Source organism: Artemia franciscana, chromosome 2 (assembly GCF_032884065.1).
Source record: "Artemia franciscana chromosome 2, ASM3288406v1, whole genome shotgun sequence".
NCBI lineage: Eukaryota > Metazoa > Arthropoda > Branchiopoda > Anostraca > Artemiidae > Artemia > Artemia franciscana.
Window position 1 is genome coordinate 24,070,293 of NC_088864.1, and position 21,495 is coordinate 24,091,787.

Sequence of the window (21,495 nt, forward strand, 5' to 3'; positions counted from 1 at the left end):
ATAAGATCGCCCAAAAGTGCATATCAGAGCAACGCGTAGCGTTGCTTGTAGTAGAGGTATAAGCCTTCAACGTATCATTGGTTTATTTTTCCTTAGAGCAGCTTGAAGTGGAAATGGGGGTCCTAGTAACTTCAGCGGAGGCTCATTTGATTCGAAATTAAAATTTTAGTATCCTTTTTAAGAGTCAAAAGTAATTGGAGGGCAACCTGCCCCCGTACACTCCAAGGACATACGAAAAATCTGATATTTTATTAAAAATAGTTGAAAGGTCCAATAAGTATACCCTTGCGGATATCGTTATCCCCACAGATACGAGGACAAGGGCCGTAAACAATGTAACCTGTCAATAGTTTTGATCCATATATTTTATAATGAAAAAGGGGTCTTGTGTAATATCTCAGAAACGGCTAAGGATATTAAGTTGAAGCTTTTAGGGAAAGTTAAGTGGTGGGGGGGTGGGAGTGAAGTAAATAAAAGACACTATGTTCATCCATAGTACTTCGTATGGAAGGAATGGTTGGGGAAACTTAGAACAGGGCTCATTTGATTGAAAATTCAATGTTCTAGTGCCCTTTTTACAAAGAAAAAGGATTGGAGGGGCACCATCGCTCGCTTTTGTCCCTTAATCCTAACCATCCCCTTGCCCTCTTAAGGCGTCCTATGAAGTTTTGGGATTGACGTTTTGTTAAAATTGGTCAACAGATCCAATAAATATGCCTTTGAAAACGTTACCCCCACAGGGCCTGGGGCAAGGGCCCTAAACAATATAAATTGGCAATTGTCTAAGCATATGTCTCATAATGGAAAAGGGCGGAGGGCCTTTGCTATACCTCTGGGACGGCTAAGGGTATTAAGTTAGAATTTTGAGAGGAATGATGATCTAAATCAAAAGACACTTTGTGCATCCCGGATGTCAAAAGGTTATATCTGCAATTTCTCAGATCGGCCAAGAGTATTAAGTTGAAACTTCCATGGAATGTTGAATGGATAACAAACTAAATCAAAATACACTATGTGCATCCAGGTTGTCAAAATAGTGTGTACAATATCTCACGAACGGCTAATGGCATTAAGAGAAAACTAGGGGTATTAAGTTGAAACTTTAAGGGAATTTTGAGGGATATCATGAAATAAATCCAAAGACCTCATGTGTGTCAATGTTGTCAGAATGGCGTATGTGCAATATTTCAGGAATGGTAAGGATATTAAGTTTACATTTTCAGGTAGTTTTGATGATGATGTTCAACTTACTCAAAAGTCATTATTTTCATCCAGGTTGTCAAAATGACACCAAATTAAGATGAGAACTCCAGTCATACTTAGAACGAATAGAAACAATTACAAAGAGGAATTTGGCTACTGCTCCCTCCCCCATCCAATGGGTCTTCTAAGGACTATTGTGTCATTTGCGCTTTACTGAAAGCCAAATATATCTTTAAGTTTTTTTTCATGATTATAACACTGAAAAAGAAAAAACTGTTTAACAAAATCTTGAATTACTGAGATTTCTGGGTTATCACTATGCACTGATCGTTCAGCTGATTCTGATCAGTTATTTCCAGTAATCTTGATTATCATAGTGATTTATTTTATTTTTTGTCAATATTTAAAAAAAAGTAATACAAACTGTTCAAAATAAGTATAGTTTTCATCAAAATGCAAATGACGCAATATCCTTTAGAAGGCATACTGGTGGGATGAGGGAGGGGACTAATAACAAACTCTTTATAGTAATTTTGCTAGTTTTAAGCTTGACTTAAGTATTCATTTCAACATTGATGTATTGACATTGAGCATTAATGTTACGCATTGATTTTTTGTTAATGCATACGAAATACATAGATTACTGTAAAGTTGGTATCTCTATTTTATTTTGTGCCTATGAATTCAACTTCCTGTTGGTTTACAAAAGAAGTAGCGCTAGTTTTTCTAAATTCTCAAAATATTGGGAGACGTTATGATTCAGTTCATTTGAAATGATATATTTTTCATTTTATATTTTATATTATATTTTGTTCATTTTAAGTGTCAAAATCGCTCTTTATTTGCGTCAAAAAAACTTGTTTTTAAAATATTAATTTGTAAAGGATATAGGATAATATATGTTAAATAGCTCTTTGCGATTCCTTTTCCTCAAGTGAAGGAAGAGAAACGAAGAGAGAGAGAGAGAGAGAGGGGGTGGGTTGTTTTACTCAAGCATTACCCTAATTTATAACTTGACACATTTTTATTTATTAATTTACCGATAATTTAAGTTCTGCTGATCTATTACCAGTGTAAAGATTTTACGAATTTCTGGCCAACATAGCTATTACTCGTTTTGCCATGTAAGACTTTAAAAGGTAATTTAAAGGCTATACCAGGCCCAATGTCACCTTATATTCAACATACTTTACATGAAATAGGTGATACAGCGATTTAGTAAAATATGCAAATGAATCGAGATCCCAACTTTCTGCTGCAAATTTATTTCGAATATGCTGGGAGGAATATCTTTTCAGTTGCAACAGATAAGTTTTAAAAAAGGTGACTCCATTTGGTAAGTCAGTAAGCTTGGATCATAATCTTAGTTTAATCAGACTTAAATCAACCTGAATACATTTCAGGGTCTGAAGAAGAAGAGGAAGAAGTTGGATCCCCCTCCTCGACTGCTGGTGTTTTTGTCAGTTCTGGGAAAGATGCTTCAAAAGACAGCATTTCGAAAGTTGCACTGGCCCTTCGCAAAAGAAATCTGTTTTTGGAGATGGAAAGTGACATTTTAAGAAAGCAACTGGACAGTTTTTTTGAAAATGATCCAAAGCAGAATGTCGTTTGCATGAAGTTGCAGGTATTTCTTCTCACTTTGTGTAGCATTTCCTTCTCTGTCTTGTGATCCCTCCCCCTCCTACCTTTAGTGTGAAGGTTCCCTCAGTCCAAATTTTGGCCTGAAAATAAATTTTTGTATGCTGAATTTCGATCCCAAAAAGAAAAATTCTACGCTAAGAGTTAACCCAAAAGGACAGAATTCTACTTATACATTAGCTTCAACTACTGCATGAGTTGTATCACAGGTGGTAAAGTGTCAGTAAGAGTGTTATGCTCGGCAAATGCAAGTGGTTTACAATAAACAATAGAAACTTAAAGAAAGCGAATTTTCTTTCTTCTATTTGTAGTGCAGAAATTAAGTTTTGCTCTTTACCTAAAAGCGTTGCTTAGAATAATGTAATACTTATTGCATAGGCAATTTTCGGCTTTTTAATTCTACAGAATATGTTACAGTATCTTAAAAACAATCTACATCTTTTTTTCTTTAAACCATAGATTTATTACCTGAATACAGACTAAATAACATAGAAAGAGCATGGCAATGCGTAAGCAGGCTTACAAACACCACATATCCGATCGGCAACAATGGTAGAATTTATCTTGTATTTTAAGTTTTTTTTTAGACTAAACGTTATGTTTTAATCTTTTATTGAGGGGTGCGAAAAACCAACCTCTTAACGGTTCCTTGACTGATTCTTGAAAGCATTACCCTAATTAAATACCGTTCTCTCGGTGGACAGACTCCTGTAGAATGACGGGGAAAATCAATTATCCCACCTTTCTGTTCTAATGGACTTGGAAGACAGATAAATGGTAGACACGAAAAAATGGGCTTGGGATGCAAGCTTATTTGTAGTAGCGAACATATAGGTCATATTTGTGGAGTAGAAGTCGTGGCTGTGTTTCCTGGGTATAAACTTGTTTCTTCCTTTTCATTTGTGTTGGGAAATTAGACAACTCCAAAGACAAGTGTTATTCGCACGAAACAATGATAAGACAATCCTCCAGAAACGACCTAGCGTCCAGCTTTGCTTTTAGTTTAGACAGTTTCATTTCATATAGGGATAAGGGAAATTTTGATACCGCTGTGGTTGGCTTCAATTGGCTACGTTAGTAACCAGGTGACCTCGCCTAAAGATCCTGAATGTGGTTGGTGCTGCGAAATTTAGCAATTGATGGTAACGTGACTCTTCCTAAAGAAACGTGGTTCCAATGCTGTGAATAGGCGTAACATGTAGGGGCACATAGTCCTTTGGGAAAGCTGGGACAGAACCACCGAAGGTAGAGCACGCGTTGATATTCACCAGCAAAGCCGATTTCAAAGCCGTTTTCCTTGTCTCAATGTTGCAAATTGTGAGGACAAGGAAGCTAGATCGTGGTGAACCTTCCGAAAAATTCTGTCATTGGAGCCTTTAATTAATTCTCCGAATTGCAGGATAAGCGTTTAAATCTCAGGTTCTCTTGACTACGTCGATGGAAAAATCCTCAAAAATCAACCGTAATTCTATAGGTGATTACGTCTTCCATATGGAATGGTTTCTTTGTAACGTTACTGATTATGGGGGATCAGAATCTTCTGATCTGCCTCTGTTGAACAGCTTGTTCCCGCACGAGAGAACCTTGTGTGAATTATCTCGACGGATATTACATTAAGCTTATTTGCAATTAATATTGCTTTCTTTTAACGGTGGAGCCTGGAATTCTGTCGGTGTATGATTAGTGGGTTCAAAATTTGGCTTCAAGGGTAAGATATAGCAACAATAGAATACCATTATCACCTCTTTAAGTCACAGATTCCTGGGGGGTTTAGATGGCTGTTTTCTATATTTGCATCAACTACTCTCCCTCTGACGAGCTACCTCGACTAGTATCATCTGAATTTAAAAGGCCTAGAGTCACAAAGGATGTCGTAAAAAAAGAAGTTTCTAAAGAGTATTCAATTTTTATATGTATAATATTATCAATTTTAATTGGCCTCTTTGTCTGAATAGGATCTTGAAATGAGAAACTCAAAGCTATTACAAGACATTCAACATCTCCGTGAGTCTATGTCTGTATCAAATGAAGAAGGCCTGAAGTCCCTAATGAATCAGTTTTCTGCTATGCAAGAGGAACTTGAAAGGCGTCGTGATGAAGTTTTACAATTACGTCTTGATTTAAGCAACGGAGACTTGGCCAAACCTACAGCTGGTACAAGCAGGTCTGATGCTGATGACTGGAAAGAGGTATACATGGCACAAAAAGCTTCTTTGCATCAAATGGAAGAACATCACAAGGTAAACTATTTATGGAATTCCTAGCATGAGTCATGTTTTGAAGTTGACTTTTGAAAATTTGCTCGCAACAATTTCTAATAAGTAAGAAAGAAAAGAGTTTTAATCTATATTGGCTTGTTCAGAAGCCTGACTGATTAAGTGCATAAAAGAACATTGCGAGAACTTGAAAATAGTAAATTTAGCTAGTTAAGATATTGATATGCCAATCAACTGGTAAAAAAGTTGGTCGTTTTCGTTTTTTGTTTCATATTTTAAAGAATATCCTCATGAAGGGGCAAATTCAGGGGTCAATCACGTGCTTTTGCTCTAAAATCTCTCACAATTTAAAAGGTGGACTTTCATTTGGTCTTTGAACGGTCAATTTGCATGCATTTTGTCAATTAGCCGAGATCGTTTTGCAATTTTAGCGTAGGATCCGATCCTTTGCATAATATTTTAGTAACGGTGCGATGAACAATTGGATTTGGAATCGGGAATTAAAAAAAAAGTTCTAGGATTTTTATGAATCAAGACTTCACCATCATATTTCTGTTTTTAAAAATGAAAAGAAAATCGAGTTTTACTTCCATTTTCTAATTTTACTATGGAATGCTCGTTAATCACTGCTTGATTACGAATCAGGGCTTATATCATGGCAATTTTATGCTTTCTGCAGTTTTGCTACTGTCTCTGTTTAAGAAAAACTAAGTATTGACACAACTTGGAAAGTAAGAAAAAATCAACTGAAAACTAGACTACTAAAGTGCAGAGCAGCAAGGCATCCTTACTGCTAACGAAAGAGACAAGTTTAAAACGAAACTAGAGCTAATAAAAAGAAAATAAAGACCACGTATATTTGAAAGAACAGAATCAAGAGAAATAAGCGACAATAATCAAGAAAAAAGTTGAAGTATTTATTATAAGAAAAGCGTGATTGTGCTATTTACTGATCTAACGACATTAAACTTAAAAGGTCCAACAATTAATCTTTAAAAGATCCAACAATGATGAAACCTAAAGTCATGCTGATTAACAATGAACAAACTTAAAAAAACAAGGAAAAACAGCTAGGACATAGGACTTTAAGACAGTAAGGTTCAGAAAAATAAAATGTACACAGCTTTCCAAAACGTAATGTCATATTCACCAATCCAGCCGGAGCTCCCGATTTTCTAAAAAAGAACCCAAAGGATAAAGCTTTTCCACTTTCTTGCAATAAATCGGAATAGGGCACTGCGTATTTTAAAATAGCACTATCGCGGGCTGAAGAGGTGCCAGCCCGTCTCATATAAGAAGTCATTTCTGTCCCTTTTAAGTTTTAATGTCGTTAATCTTTTATTTGACTTTTTTTCTAACTGGTTTTCATAACCAATAGTACTATCGGAGGCTGAAGAGGTCTTAATGCTTATAACCCATTCTGGTCATATACTCTTGACTAGACTATAAATTAACCCAACTAGATTTTTGAAATTATTCGCAACACTTCAAAGCAGTGGTTCCCACTCTCTTCTAGCTTTTTGAATCTTCTAGCTTTTAGCTTTTTGAACCCTTTTAAGTTTACAGCTCTGTCTCGACCCTCCTCCTTTTCCCTTTGGAAAAGAGTATGAAATGTTTGTTGAAATACTATTTAAATATGCATCGTATAAGATAATGGTTTAGAAATCCTTTCTAAAATCGCCCCACTATTTTTCCTTGTGGCCCCAGAATAGCACACTCCCTCAGTTTTCCTCTTTTCAACGCAAGATCGAATGGCTATGAGTCTAATGATTGCTCTTAATTTAGCTAAACGGAAGAAGAATTGCTGCCCCAAAAATATTATGTAATTCCGTTATGTCAACAAGCTTATTCTCGAACCGACAGTATTGTCATTGAGCAAGTTGGCAAAACAGATTGTCAGAATGCTCGCAGAAACTAAAATTGTTTATTATTTCGAAAATCTGAATTGTCAATTTAGAACCCCTCTAATCTGGTAATTACCAAACGGTAACAGTAAAGTGAAATTTAAAATTTTCAAGGTTGAAAAGCAGCACTGGAAAGACGAAGAAGAAAGGCTAAGGGATATAATTGCAAGACAGCAAAGAGAAATCGAAGGGTCCATGCCCAACAACCAAGATTCATTCCTAATTAAGGAAGATTATGTGCTTCTGCTTCAAGAGAGGGTTAGTTTGAAAGATAAGCTTCAAAGCGTAAGTTGTCACTTCTGTTCCTTGATATACTTCTCTGTTAGCATCAATATGCATGTTCTGGTTTGGACCGGCTGAAGTTAAGGGGGTGAAAACCTTCTGAAATTCTTTGAGGAGGGTTTTTTTCTTTTTTTGGAGGTCACGGGTTTGTTATTTTGCATTTTTTTTTTGCCTGAAAGTCTATTTTCTCGAGTAATGAAAAACGCACTTCTTCTTGTATTTTTTTTCTTCTATGGAGTCTATAAGCTAATATCCTACGAAATTCATAATACAGTTTTGGCTTCGGGCATTTGCCCTAAGTTTCTGTTGTCGATTTTTGTCTACATAGTTTATTCGGTTATGGAAAGAACTGAATTCTTCTAATAACTCATTCATTAAACAGTTGCCTTTAAGTATTTGTATTATTGATGTTTAAAGTCCTCTATGTTCTTGTATGCATTGCTTTCTACAAGTTAAAAATCAATTCCCACTTTTCATTTCGTTTTTTTTTGGAAAACTGTGCCTTTGGTAACTTAAGTTAAAACCAAGATGTTGCACATAGAAGACCAGAAATTAGTATGAATGAAGAAATAAAATTTCACTTCTTCATTCCAAGTAATTTCTGCTGAAATTCTTTTATGAGGGCAGCCCTTTGCCTGGGAGGTTATTTTCAGTCATTTCCTTTTATATTTTTTTTCTTTCTATGGAGGCTAGTAAACTAACATCTTCCGAAATTAGTTAGTTTTTATTCTGGCTCCTGTCTTTTTTAAACTTAAAATCTAAAATAAACAGAAAGCATAACAAATAATGAAGTCAACTTCAGATTGAATACTCATTTTAAATTGAAAGTAAGGGTAGTAACCCAAGGGGTCCTTGAATTTTCAGCGAATTGGGAAAGTTTGAATATAAAAGTTCCACAGAAAGGGTTTTAGACTGGGTATAAATCGTTTTGAGTGAAATAGAAATGTGGTTTTGATTTTGTAGCTATCTGTTTCAAGGCTTTTTTATGTATTTTCTACTTTGTACATTCTATACTTACGTTAAATGTGAGGGGAGCAAAAGGAATATTAAGGTTGTCAGTAATGTATATCTTGGTGGTAGTGCCTTGTTCCAATTTTGTTTTTCTTTTGAATTCGAGACGAGGGCTATTTTTCTCAAAAAAACTAAAACAATGTTTAAAAGAACAAAAAGAGTTATTGCATTTATAATTCAACATAAAATTGAATTACATTTTTAAATTTTAAAAGAAAACTAGGGTGTTGTTGCTGTCCCTCATAGAGACTGGGTGACTGGGTGTCATTTGCTTGAAAACTAAATAGAGCACTTCAGTTGAAAGTTTTGTTTAGCCAGTTTCTTCTTTCTACCTATTTGGAAGTAATTAATTTAAAAGTCAGAGCACGGTAACAACGATAAAGGCTTGTTAGAAATGGTACACAATTCAATAAAGGGCTTAATTTGAAAGTTTTGTTTAGCCAATCATTGTTTCAACATATTTGGAAACAATGGATTTAAAAAGAACACAAATAAGTCTGAAACTGAAAATAAACACATTGAAAATTCTGATTAGCCATTGTTTTGTTTTTTATGTTTGAAAGTAATGAATTTAGAAGTAAGAACAAGGTAAAAGTAAATCAGATTTTCTAATTTTTTTGTTTTGTAGAACAAACAAGTTCGGTGTTCTAAAACCGCCCAAAAGCCTAAAGATCCATTTTTGCTTTACTGAAAACCAATCGTGAGCCTAATAGACATTTATATTAGCCTGTAGAATTTTTATATATTTGAAAGGAATACGTCTATGAAGAAATTATTTACGAGAATTTAATGCACATTAGTCTAACAAAACTAAATTGATCGTTGCAAATATGCTGATGATGAAAAAAGACTTTTTTGATTGAATTTTTTTAATTAATTTAATTTTTAATTAAGTGTATTTAATTTGTAATTTTATAATATATTGAGAATAAAAAATATCAATAAAGGGCAAATGACATGTTAGTATTTGAAATGGAAATTGAAGTGGGTTGAAGAGGTGACATTGTCCCTTTAATCGAAACTTCGTGTTGGTACTTGGTTTTGGCAGAGAACTGGGGAAATTATCTCAGCATCCTTTTGCCCTTATTAATTGATCATGATGGTTTTTGTTTGCATATTGAAAAAGGTCTTGGAAGGGTGTAAAAAGGGAAGCTTTGGATAGATTGGGACGGAGGAGGAGCGTGTATAGCTGTGTTTGGCCTCAGGCGGCTTGTTGATGCAATGAGTTTTTAGCAGTAGTAGTACTAGTAGTTTCAAAAAGGAACGTTGAAAATAAAAGTCCATAACCAAACCCTTTTACGAAAACACTCTGATAAGAACAACAATTCGCTGGATTGATTATATTCCCATAAAAAAAAACCCAGAAGAACAAATAAATTACACTTGACCAGAATCCAAATTGAAATATCAGCTTTATTTAAAATAATTATACATATTGCTTCGTAGTCCAAGGCTTTTGTGAAAAACAGGTTAATTTAAAAAATATATATTGGGCACACCGTGGCAAGATGTATAGCCTAAAATTGTTTCATCTTTAAGTATCTTTTCCTGGTGTTTACCTTACACTGACAAATTTAAAAAAGAGCATCGCGTAATTTCGTAATTTCATTGCATTGCATAATATAACTAGCTCAGCTGTATTAGGCATATCCAGTTTGAGATCAAAGCCTCCATGGTGAAAATTGTATGTATGGGGGGGGGGGTGGTCTGGTGTTTGGTAAGAAGTGTGGGCTCATCCTCTTTTTTTAGTATTTATATATTCTGCCCCAAAATATGACACTTCGGAACATGTTACATTCGAAACCAGTATACAATATTTAAGTGTTTTATTATTCGAATGTTGTTGCAGTCTCTTTTACTACTTACTATCTAAGCTCCGCTCGCTGGGGCATTTGGCACTTGTTACCAATCCTTGCTTCACTCAGGTCGGTGCTACACCTTTTAACCCTTTCAGATAGCCTTCTGATCTTTCATTAAGAATAGACATCACTTGTCATTATAAACATCTCTTATTTCTTACCCATTTAATTTCAGGCCCTAGCGCATATCGAGAAGTTGAAGAAAAAGTTTTGTTTGACTAGAATGCCTGAAATACCTGAAATGTTGTCACCAAACTTGTTACATGGTTCTCCAATTGTCAAGAAAGGGTTTGAGTCTCAGGGTATATTGAAGTATAATAGTCTTGACGCAGCGAAGCTAACAGAAGGGATTGTCTGCCGTAAGTAGTAGCTTTTAACTTTTGTGTGAGGTATGTTAAAGCTATGGCTTGTGAGCCCCTCTATTCCCAAGAGTATTTAGGTATGAGCCCCTCGATTTGAATTAGAGACAGTCGACTTGAAAAAGCTTTTCATTCAAATTAATTTATTGTCTAAGACCTTCCGTAGATTCACAAGCTCTATCCTTTCTTCTTCAGCACTATAAGAGAAAGTTGGAAAGAATCGTTCACATTTTCTGAACGAAACAAACGGGATGAAAACAAACAATGCAGAAAGAAACCAGGAAAAAAGCAAATAAAAGCCAAAATTGGGAGAATTAAAAAGCCTAAAAAACAAGTAAAGCGGAAAACCGTTCTAAGTAACAATCAGATAAAATCCAAAATTACGGAATTAAAAATTGAATAGTCAAAAATCCTAATTTCAAAATTGAGCCACTCAAACAATATCTATCATTAGAAAATAAAAACAATGCTAATTGTACATTACTAGATCAGTGACTAAATTGATAACAATCATTCCATTTGCTATTCTGGTGAAGCCAATTAGCTTGCTTGGGAAATGCAACGTCAGATTTTGTCTAATTTTAATTGCTGCTTCTGTTTGCTTTTTTGGATTATTTTGACTTTTAAATGTTGCATATTAATATTATTATTTTAGTATTTGTTGATTTATAGTTGATTAATATTAATTCAAAATTGGCTTTCTTTTGGAGGCACCCTTTATAGTCAATTATGTGTTTGTCGTTTTGTGTGTGCACTGAAATCTGTGACCGAAAAATGAGCTAAATTATTCAAGTTAAAACCTGAAAGTATGTGCAGACTGATTTTAGAACTATGGAGGGTGGATAAGAGCTTGCCAAGCCGGTTGTTTTGTTTCAGCAGTATTTTTTATATTTCCTTTTCTACAGTTTAAAAAATTGAATCCTAATACAATTGGTTTTCAGTCTTAATTGTGTAATTTTACGTATTATGGATCAATCCATTGATTAATGTCTCCCACAATTGTCTTTTGTTGACTGTTGTAGAATTCAATTTGACACACTCCATACGATAGTCTTTAATGAAGTTTCTAAAGTATTCCCTGTGTTTAAACATGTAAGAAAAAAGAAACATCTTAGACGAATTTTTCCCACAAACTAAATAGCTGAGTAAAAATCATGTATATTCTCATGGAATTTTCCTTGTTATTAATTTTGTTCGATTTGGCGTCTGAATCTAAGGGTTTTATCAATTGACTTGCCTTCTTAAAAGTTCATCTGTTATGGTGTTATGGATATTATCGTTCTGTTTTGTCATTAAATAAAAAAAAAACAAAAAACAAGTTTTTCAACTGAAAGTGAGAAGCAACATTAAAACTTAAAACAAACAGAAATTATTCCGTAAATGAAAGGGATTGTCCCCTTATCCACGTCCCGCTCTTAAAGCTAAAGTTTGACTCTTTGTCACAGTTCCACTTTTTAAAACAATAAAAAACTTTAGCGTAAGGAGCGGGACGTTGAGGTTAAAGTTTTGAGGTGGACGTTGAAGTTTTGGTGTCGGTCCTTACTTTCAGTTGAAAAAAACTTGTTTATTTATTTAGTTTCTGAACATTTTGAATTAATGTATGTTTTGATTTTGGCTCACCGCAGATGAATAAATAAAACAGAATTTGCATTTTTTTTTTTTTTTTTTTTTTTTTTTTTTTTTTTTTTTTTTTTTTTTTTTTTTTTTGGCTAAATGGCTTTCTTTTTTTATCGTGTTGATTAGACGATTATGATAAAAAAAAGGTGGGGGAGGAGGCCTAGTTGCCCTCGAATTTTGGGCTACTTAAAAATATAGCTAGAACTTTTTAATTTTTTTTTAGGAACGTTTTTATTAGTAATAAATATACGTAATTTACGAATTAAGTTACGTAAAGAACTTCTATATTTGTATATTTTTTATTAGGTATATGAGGGGGTTCGCTCCCTCGTCAATACCTCGCTCTTTATATTAAAGCTTTAATTTTGTCCCTGTTCTTTAAGAATGGCCCATGAATCACAAAGGCCGTAGAATAAATAGTTGAAATTACTAAAAATACTTTAGTTTAAAGAGCGAGGTATTGAGGAGGAGACGAACGCCCTTGCATATGTAATAATTTCTGTTCGTTTTAAGTTTTAATGCTGCTCCTTACTTCCAGTTATGACACAACCACCACCACCACCCCCCTTCCACGCCCAACGAGAAAAAGTCCTCCTGAAAATGTTTGCACACTTCCCAATAACCATTACTGTATGTAAACAACGGTCAAAGTTTGTAACTTGCAGCCCCTTCCCCGGGGACTGTGGGGGATTAAGTCGTCCCCAAAGACATAATTATTAGGTTTTTCGACCATGCTGAACAAAATGGCTATCTCAAAATTTTGATCTGGGGACTTTGTGAAAAAATGAGCGTGGGAGGGGGCCTAGGTGCCCTCCAATTTTTTGGTCACTTAAAAAGGGCATTAGAACTTTTAATTTCTGTTAAAATTAACCCTCTTAGGATATTTTATTACCACTGGATCGATACAATCACCCCTGGTGAAAAAAAAAAAAACAAAACAAAAAAAAACAAATAAACACGCATCCTTGAACTGTCTTCTGGGAAAAAATACAAAATTCCACATTTTTGTAGATAGGAGCTTGAAACTTTTAAAGTAGGGTTCTCTGATACGCCGAACCTGGTGGTGTGATTTTCGTTAAGATTTGGCTTTCATTTTATATGACTCTAGGGGGTGTTTCCCCCTATTTTCTAAGAAAAAGCAAATTTTCTCAGGCTCTTAACTTTTGACAGATAAGACTAAATTTGATAAAATTATATATTTAAAATCAGCATAAAATGCAATTCTTTTGACGTAGCTATTGGTATCAAAATTCTGTTTTTTAGAGTTTCAGTTACTATTGTGCTGGGTCACTCCTTACTACTGTTTGTTACCACGAACTAAGATAAGGCTATTTTTCCTCTTTTCACTCTCTCTCTCTCTCTCTCTCTCTCTCTCTCTCTCTCTCTCTCTCTCTCTCTCTCTCTCTCTCTCTCTCTCTCTCTCTCTCTCTCTCTCTCTCTCTCTCTCTCTCTCTCTCTCTCTCTCTCTCTCTCTCTCTCTCTCTCTTTATTTTTTGTCTCTTGTCACTGTTTAACTTCTTATAATTGTAAATTTACAGAAGTTTTAAAAACTTAGCTTTGAATTACGCTGTTCATTTCTTTCTTAGAGTTCACTCCAAGCGTGGCCCGAAAGTGCATTCAAGGGACCGCTGCGTATCTAATCTTCATGGCTCTGCGCTATTGTGACATGGCTTCCGACGAAATCGGAGTAAAAAACATTAGCAACTCTGCCTTAAACCACATTAAGAGAATAGTAAAGGAGAACCAATTGGATCAGGATTTGTGTGTACTATGGCTGGCAAATACTGCTAGGTATATATAACTAGTATCCTACTTTTTTATATTTTAAGATTGGTTCCTTTATCAATTACAATTCGATAGTTTGAAGGTGACAATTAGAAAACAACCTGTAAAAACCTTTAAGCTACAGATTTTGACAAGAACTCTCTTAAAGACAACCATACTTCATAAGAATAGGAGTTTCACTGAATTTGTACTTTTCCTTAGTAAAGAACGTGGTAACCAGGCTGCCATCAAATCTTGTTTTTTTTTTTTGTTTTTTTTTTATCTTTCCTGTGTATATTAGTTTTCTGTAGTATGCTATTTCTTTCTTGTGTTGCTCATAATCTTGAAGAGATAAATCAAGAAAATTTTTAAAATAAATAATGAAGAGGTTAAGTGCTTCGACACTGAGCTATGGCAGTTGGTTGTTGTTGACTTGACTACAGTCAAGTCAGTTCTCAGGAAATTCTCAGATCCTCAGTCAAACCTTTTGAGAAGAATTTAAATGAAATCCTCTTCAGACAACCTATGACATTCTTTATCGAAAATTCTAAAATCAATGAGCGAAAATCTCAGCATCCATAGGTGACTCAATAGGTGAATCATAGGGCTGTAACTCAATGACAGGAGTTACGAAAAGTTGACCAGAGTTCTAGGTTAAAATGATTAGAGTAACTGAGATTACGGCATTATATTAAACACTTCATGTTGACTGTAGTTTAAATATAGTCAACTAAAGCCCAAGGTCAAACGCACCCTAATAAATCATGAATCGCAAAGAATTTAATGTACGGTATATTTTTATGGTGTACGGTTTGTTTAAAGAAAAAGATACCTAGATTGAAACTCAATTCAAATGATAGAAAACAAGAGCTAAGAGCTCATATGGCACTTGTGACGAGGCAAGAAGAGCTAAGAGCCAAGAGCTCATATGGTATGAGCTCTAACAAAATTCTAAGAACCAATAGATTGATTTAAACAGAGGCTTAATGCCGGTCGGGATTTAAAATAAGAGCTCTGAGTCACGATGTCCTTCTAAATATCAAAATTCATTAAGATCCGATCACCCACCCGTAAGTTATAAATACCTATTTTTTTCCAATTTTTCCTCTCCCTTTAGCCCCCCAGATGGTCGAATCTGGGAAAACGACGTTATCAAGTCAATTTGTGCAACTCCCTGACACGCCTACCAATTTTCATCATCTTAGCACGTCCAGAAACACCAAACTCGCCAAAGCACTGAACCCCTCCCCCAACTCCCCCAAAGAGAGCGAATCCAGTACGGTTATGGCAATCACGTATCTACGACATTTTCTTATTCTATCCACCAAGCTTCTTCCCGATTCCTCCACTCTAAGTGTTTCCGTCCACACTTAGTGTCCAAGATTTCCGATTTCCCCCTCCAACTCCCCCCAATGTCAACAGATCTGGTCGGGATTTGAAATAAAAGCTCTGAGACATGAATTCCTTCTAAATATCAAATTTCATTCAGATCCGGTCACCCGTTCTTAAGTTAAAAATGCCTCAATTTTTCTAATTCTTCCAAATTAACACCCCCTAGCTCCTCCAAAGAGAACGGATCCGTTCCAATTATGTCAATCACATATCTAGAATTTGTGCTTATTCTTCCCATCAAGTTTCATCTTGATCTCTCCACTATAAGTGTTTTCCAAGATTTCTGTTTCCCTCCTCCAACCCTGAGACATAAGATCCTTCCAAATCTTCCAAATCTGAGACATAAGATCCTTCTATATATCAATTTTTATTAAGATCCGATCATCTTTTCATAAGATAAAAATACCCTAATTTTCCTGTTTTTTAAAAATTCCGGTTTCCCCTCCAACTTCCCCTAATGTCACAGGATCTGGTCGGAATTTAAAATAAGAGCTTTAAAGCACAAGATACTTCTGAATATCAAATTTCATTAAGATCTGGTCACCCGTTCGTAAGCTACAAATACCTCAATTTTTTAAATTACCCCCCCCCCAACTTCACCAAAGAGGGCGGATCCGGTCCGGGTATGTCAGACACGTATCTTAGACAGGTTTTTATTCTTCCCATTCAGTTTCATCCTGATCTCTCCGCTTTAAGTATTTCTAAGATTCCCCCCCCCCCAATGACGCTGGATCTGATTGAGATTTAAATAAGAAATCTGAGTTACGAGGTTCTTCTAATATGAAGTTACATGATGATCCGATCACTCCTTCGTAAGTTAAAAATACGTCATTTTTTCTAATTTTTCAGAATTAACACCCCCCCCCAATAGAGCGGATCCGTTACAATTATGTACATCACGTATCTAAGACTTCTGCTTATTTTTCCCACCAAGTTTCACCCCGATCCCTCCAATCTAAGTGTTTTCCCTGATTTTAGGTTCCCCCACCCCAAACTCCCCCCCAATGTCACCAGATCCGGTTTGGGATTTAAATAAGAGCTTTGAGACACGATATCCTTCTAAATATCAAATTTCATTGAGATCCGATCACCCGTTCGTAAGTTAAAAATACCTAATTTTTTCTCATTTTTCAGATAATTACCCCCCTCCCCCCCCCCCCCTCCAACTACCCCAAAGAGATTGGATCCGTTCCGGTTATGTCAATCATGTATCTATGACGTGTGCTTATTTTTCCCACCAAGTTTCATCCCTATCCCTCCACTCTAAGTGTTTTCCAAGATTTTAGGTTCCCCCCCCCCAATGTCACCAGATCCGGTCGGGATTTAAAATAACAGCTCCAAGAAACGATATCCTTCCAAACATCAAATTTCATTAAGATCTGATCAACCGTTCGTAAGTTGAAAATACTTCAATTTTTCTATTTTTTTCCGAATTAACGGGCTCCCCACTTCCCCCCTCCAGATGGTCAAATCGGGAAAACGACTAATTCTAATTTAATCCGGTCCCTGATACGCCTGCCAAATGTCATCGTCCTAGCTTACCTGGAAGTGCCTAAAGTAGCAAAACCGGGACCGACAGACAGACCGACAAAATTTGCGATCGCTATATGTCACTTGGTTAATACCAAGTGCCATAAAAACGATAAAACCATGGTGTTGCTCTCGCAACACAATTACTAGCTAATTAGGAGTTTGTTTGCTGTTATATTTTGTAACTTAGCTACTATCTAAAAGCAACAGCAACTTGATTTTAAGAGTTATGTTTGATACGATAAGTCTTCTAAAATCGGTACAGCAGTATAAGAAGGATCGTTCAAGGTTAATGTTGGCATAATAGCACTTTTGAGATTATGACCGGAATCAGAATATCAGCTTAGGTGAAGCTCAGAACAAGAGCATTTTGGTTGCTTGTTCATTCCAACCAAAACAGTAAATTTAATAAATTAAAAGCTCCGAACAAGGTCTAATTAGTATTGTTTGTGAAATAGCGATTTTAAAGAAATTATATTTTATAAAAATTAAACCTCATGGAGATTTACATAATGTTTGACACTAAGTAAATTTTATAATAAAGTTAACCGTATCTTGTAACTGCAAAGGCTCTTCAAAGAATTGGTGTCTGTAATCCTATATTAATGCTTGATTTTGATTCCCTGCGTCCTTCGTACCAGCATGTTAATGTCCTCTTAACTTGCGATCTCTGGGCTGGGATGAAATAACTTGTGAGTCCCCTCAAGGCACGGAATTGTCCATTCTACTTTTCCTTGTGACAATTAATTGTATTATGGACAACACGGATGCCCAATTCAAATACATTGACGATCCATGTGCGCTTCTCAAGTTCTCAGTAGTAAAGCCCAAGCAATGTCCTGATTCAGCTTGGGTCATTTAGCAAAATTCAAAGATGAAAGTGGTTCAAATAGTTAGCTGGTCAGCGAAAGCAAGACTAAAATAGTAAGATTTAATCCGCCAAAGTGAGATTTTGTTTTCTCATTTCTGTGGTTTCACTTGTTCCATCAGCGGCTCTCCTAAAATTCAATTTCAGGACTGATTCAATTCAATTCATTTATTAACAAAAAGCAAATCACACACTATAAACTAACTACACCCTAAGAGAGCACTGCCCGTAACGGGTGACAGTATTCATTCAATCATCAAGAATAGAAATGTAATGTAAGAAAAGAAAAGAAGAAGAAGGAAAAAGAAAAGAAAACAGACGTAAATTAATAAAACAAAACATAGAGAACTATCGGTAAAAGAAATTAGGATCTAATTCAATATTTTCCATTAAGAAGCTTTTAATCTTACTTATGAACTCTGGTAGGCTATTAGCATTTCTCAAAGTATTTGGCAAATAATTCCATATTTTCGGTTCGGTAAATTTAATTGAAAAACCAGATGACGTGAGAAGTCTCGTTTCTGTAACTAGTTGCGATGCATGCCGAGTATTATGTTGGTGAATTTCATCATTCCTTCGAAAAGCTGACATAAACGACTCAGGTGCGGTATTTGTGCTTACTTTATATAAAGTTTCTGCAACCTTTTTTTCTCGAAGTCGAGCCACATTTAATATCTTAAGTCTTATTAAAAACGCCTTCACACTCTGACGAGGCTCAAGCTTGCAAATAGCACGTATAGCTTCATTCTGAAGAATTTGAACTTGCTTCCGTTCTGACTTATAATTTGAAGCCCAAATGCTTATTCCATATAAAAGATATGAGTGGAATAGACTAAAATATAGGATCAGTAATATTTTATGGGGAAAAATAAATTTCAGTCTATGGAGAATACCAACAGCTCTTGACAGGTTCATACAAAGAAATTTAACGTGGATTGCCCAATCCAGCTTTTCATCAATTATTATACCTAAATATTTAATGTGGTCAACTCGTTCAATTTCTTCGTGGTCTGCCGTATTTATCTTACTGTCGTAAACTGGGTCATTTCCATGTTTAAAAATGATATACTTGGTCTTTTTTGTATTAAGGGAAAGCAACCGCTCTTCAAAGAACTCAGTTGCTGCCTGGAGGCAAACTTCAGCGTTTCTAATTAGTTGTTCACGGTTTTTATGTGTTAAAAATAGTACTGTGTCGTCCGCAAAATTTTTTATATATGCAAAGGGGATATCAGCCGAAATTTCATTCACATAAATTAAAAAAAGTAATGGTCCAAGAACTGATCCCTGGGGCACCCCACAAGTTACATCGAATGAATCTGATAAGATACCATTAGCAAGTATTTTACAACGTCTATTTGTTAAATATGACCAAATCCATTCAAGAACTGTCGACTTTATCCCATATCCTTCTAATGTTTCAAGAAGGATGTCAAAATCAACGCAATCAAAAGCTTTTGTTAAATCTAGAAAAATCACCAGAGAATATAGACCATCATCTTGCGCCGCTTTTATATTCATTATATAAAATATTATGATTATGATTATATTATATTATGATTGTTCCTTTAGTTTTAATGATCAAGGGCTAGTTCAGAAAGCCAACTAAGCACTTGATTATTCGATTTCTATACACTGCTTGGGCTTTCCGGCAAATCAGCTGAAAGCAGTACCTGTAATATATATATACGCTCCGTATTAGAATATGTATGTCGTATATGAGGACCTCAGGTTTAGAGAATTCAATGTCTAAGTGATGATATTGAAAGAGTCCAGAAAAGTAGTTTAATTCAACCTTGGAGAAAAATTTGTTCATTACGAGTCTGCTCTTTAAAGATTGAAACAATTAGAGATAACCGCTTTTTGTTGATAATTCGTTTTGGTCAATTTATCTGTGCTAGTCCCAAGCACTGATATCCTTCTATTCCCTGCTACCGACTTAGTAATTAACACCAGGAAGAAGAACAAATTAGTGCCAGTACCTTTCGAACTAACCAATTAGTAATTCATTTTTTCCATTTTTTAGTGCCTTTGATAAAATACTCTAGGACTTGGATTGTAAAAAGTGGTGCTATTCAGTTTGCGACGTTTGCCGTCAAGTTTTGCGAAAGCTGTTTTGAAATAAATGATTCTGATAATATGTAATTTTCGTAGGTTTCTTCACTGCATAAGGCAATATGGCTGTAATCCTGATTCCACTTACACAAGAAGCAATACAGAAAACCAGTCAAAAATGTCTTTAAGAAATTACGATATGTCATCCTACAATAAACCACTGGAAGATCTTTTGAATTTCATATACTCAGTAAGTTGGTCTTCCCCCTCTCTCTCTCTCTCTCTCTCTCTCTCTCTCTCTCTCTCTCTCTCTCTCTCTCTTTGTGTGATGTTACTGAACTAATTAAAATAAAATGCTCCGAAAACTCAAAATATTTATGTTCCGAGTTACTAAATGCTTTGTAAGTTATGTTTGCTGTTTTGTGTCGGAAGCACTACTCCATTGTAGTTGGGGGACATAGACGACATAGAAGCCTTTTAACCAAAATTGGTGAATTATTCTTCAGCAGCTGACTCTCTTGCTTGACTTAATGCTTCCACTGCTGGTCCAGTATAGAAAGAGATACAACTTTATGCCTCCAACGTGAAGTATACTGTGCCATTATGATAATTACCTTCTATGTTGAACTAATAGATTTCTGGAAGTATGGAGTCTGGTTTCGCCGTAATCCTAACCTAGAAGCTTCCAGGCTGTAAACTTCAGAGCATATTTTCTGGGAATAATGGATTGTGTATATGCGTGCAATTTACCTTTAAATGGCTTCTGTTGTAAGGATTTAAGGGTCCGTATTGCATCTCTGCGGCCCAGGCTCTCTATAAACATCTTAGACTTTATCTTAAAAGTACTCATGTCTGTTTTTTATCAGCAGCATTACTGTTAGGCAGGCGTAAAAGGGGCGAGGAGGGGGAGCTAAATAAATGACATAATAATAAATGTAAAAAATAACGGAAAAGAAAGATGAATAATAGAAGGAAAAATTGGATCAGGTTATGGCGAAGGGATAAACGCACACAAGCGCTACATGAGAGTTTCTTATATATTGTGTCTAACTTTGAAATTGTATCTGAAATGCCCAAATTATTCGCAAGAACTTGGTGTTTTATTGAAGTTGGTAAACAAAGAAAAAATATGCAAGATTTAAAACAGTTTATCTGGGCTCTGTTTAGATTGCTATTATAAAGAAAAGAAAAAAGGGCTGAAGCACAAAGAAAAGAAAAGGGACCAAAAATGAATAAAAAAGTTTGTCCACAGTCCTTCTATTATAGTTTCATTGGTTTTAAAAAATTTCTATATGACAATCTGAACTTATTTTTCTAATATCATCGACGTTCCATTGACCTAAATTCACGAGTAGAATTGTTAAACCACGATTTTTAACCATTCTTGACAACCAATAAGTTGCTTATACTCAACTAGGAATTCCATTGAGTTCTTACATATCCATAGCCACAAGAGAATCAAATGCAGTGAGAAAGCTGATAATATGGTAAATAAGGTGAGGAAAATGTATTTTCCAAGGAATGTCTTGACTTCAAATTTTTGGATGTTGCATCAGCTGTAGCAAAAAAATTTTGTCATAGTTTTGTGAACCCTCCATTTAAATATGCTTTGTGATCATCTAGAAGACGGAGCTATCTTACTTAGTGTGAATGTTTTCAAGTGGTACATTTGCCATTCCCCCTGCTGCAGAAAGCGCGATGTAGCCTGGGAAAACACCCGCCTTATCTTCTTTGAGTGGATTCCAGAAAATCAAGAAACCAAATGAAAACTGACTTGTCGTCAACCGAATATTACCCTAT

The 21,495-nt window shown here is 35.3% G+C and overlaps 1 protein-coding gene across 2 annotated transcripts in view; it reads left to right on the forward strand.

The window, feature by feature from the left end:
- Positions 1-21,495, forward strand: part of LOC136039107 (unconventional myosin-Vb-like) — a 99,045-nt gene that overhangs the window by 57,980 nt on the left and 19,570 nt on the right. Inside the window, exons 14-19 of one of the 2 annotated variants that reach the window (XM_065722592.1) lie at positions 2,607-2,827; positions 4,797-5,081; positions 7,076-7,246; positions 10,289-10,472; positions 13,676-13,880; positions 19,795-19,945. In XM_065722592.1, the coding sequence (XP_065578664.1) occupies positions 2,607-2,827; positions 4,797-5,081; positions 7,076-7,246; positions 10,289-10,472; positions 13,676-13,880; positions 19,795-19,945 (1,217 nt within the window). The remainder of the gene's footprint in view (positions 1-2,606; positions 2,828-4,796; positions 5,082-7,075; positions 7,247-10,288; positions 10,473-13,675; positions 13,881-19,794; positions 19,946-21,495) is intronic. The other variant, XM_065722596.1, reaches the window with a different exon arrangement.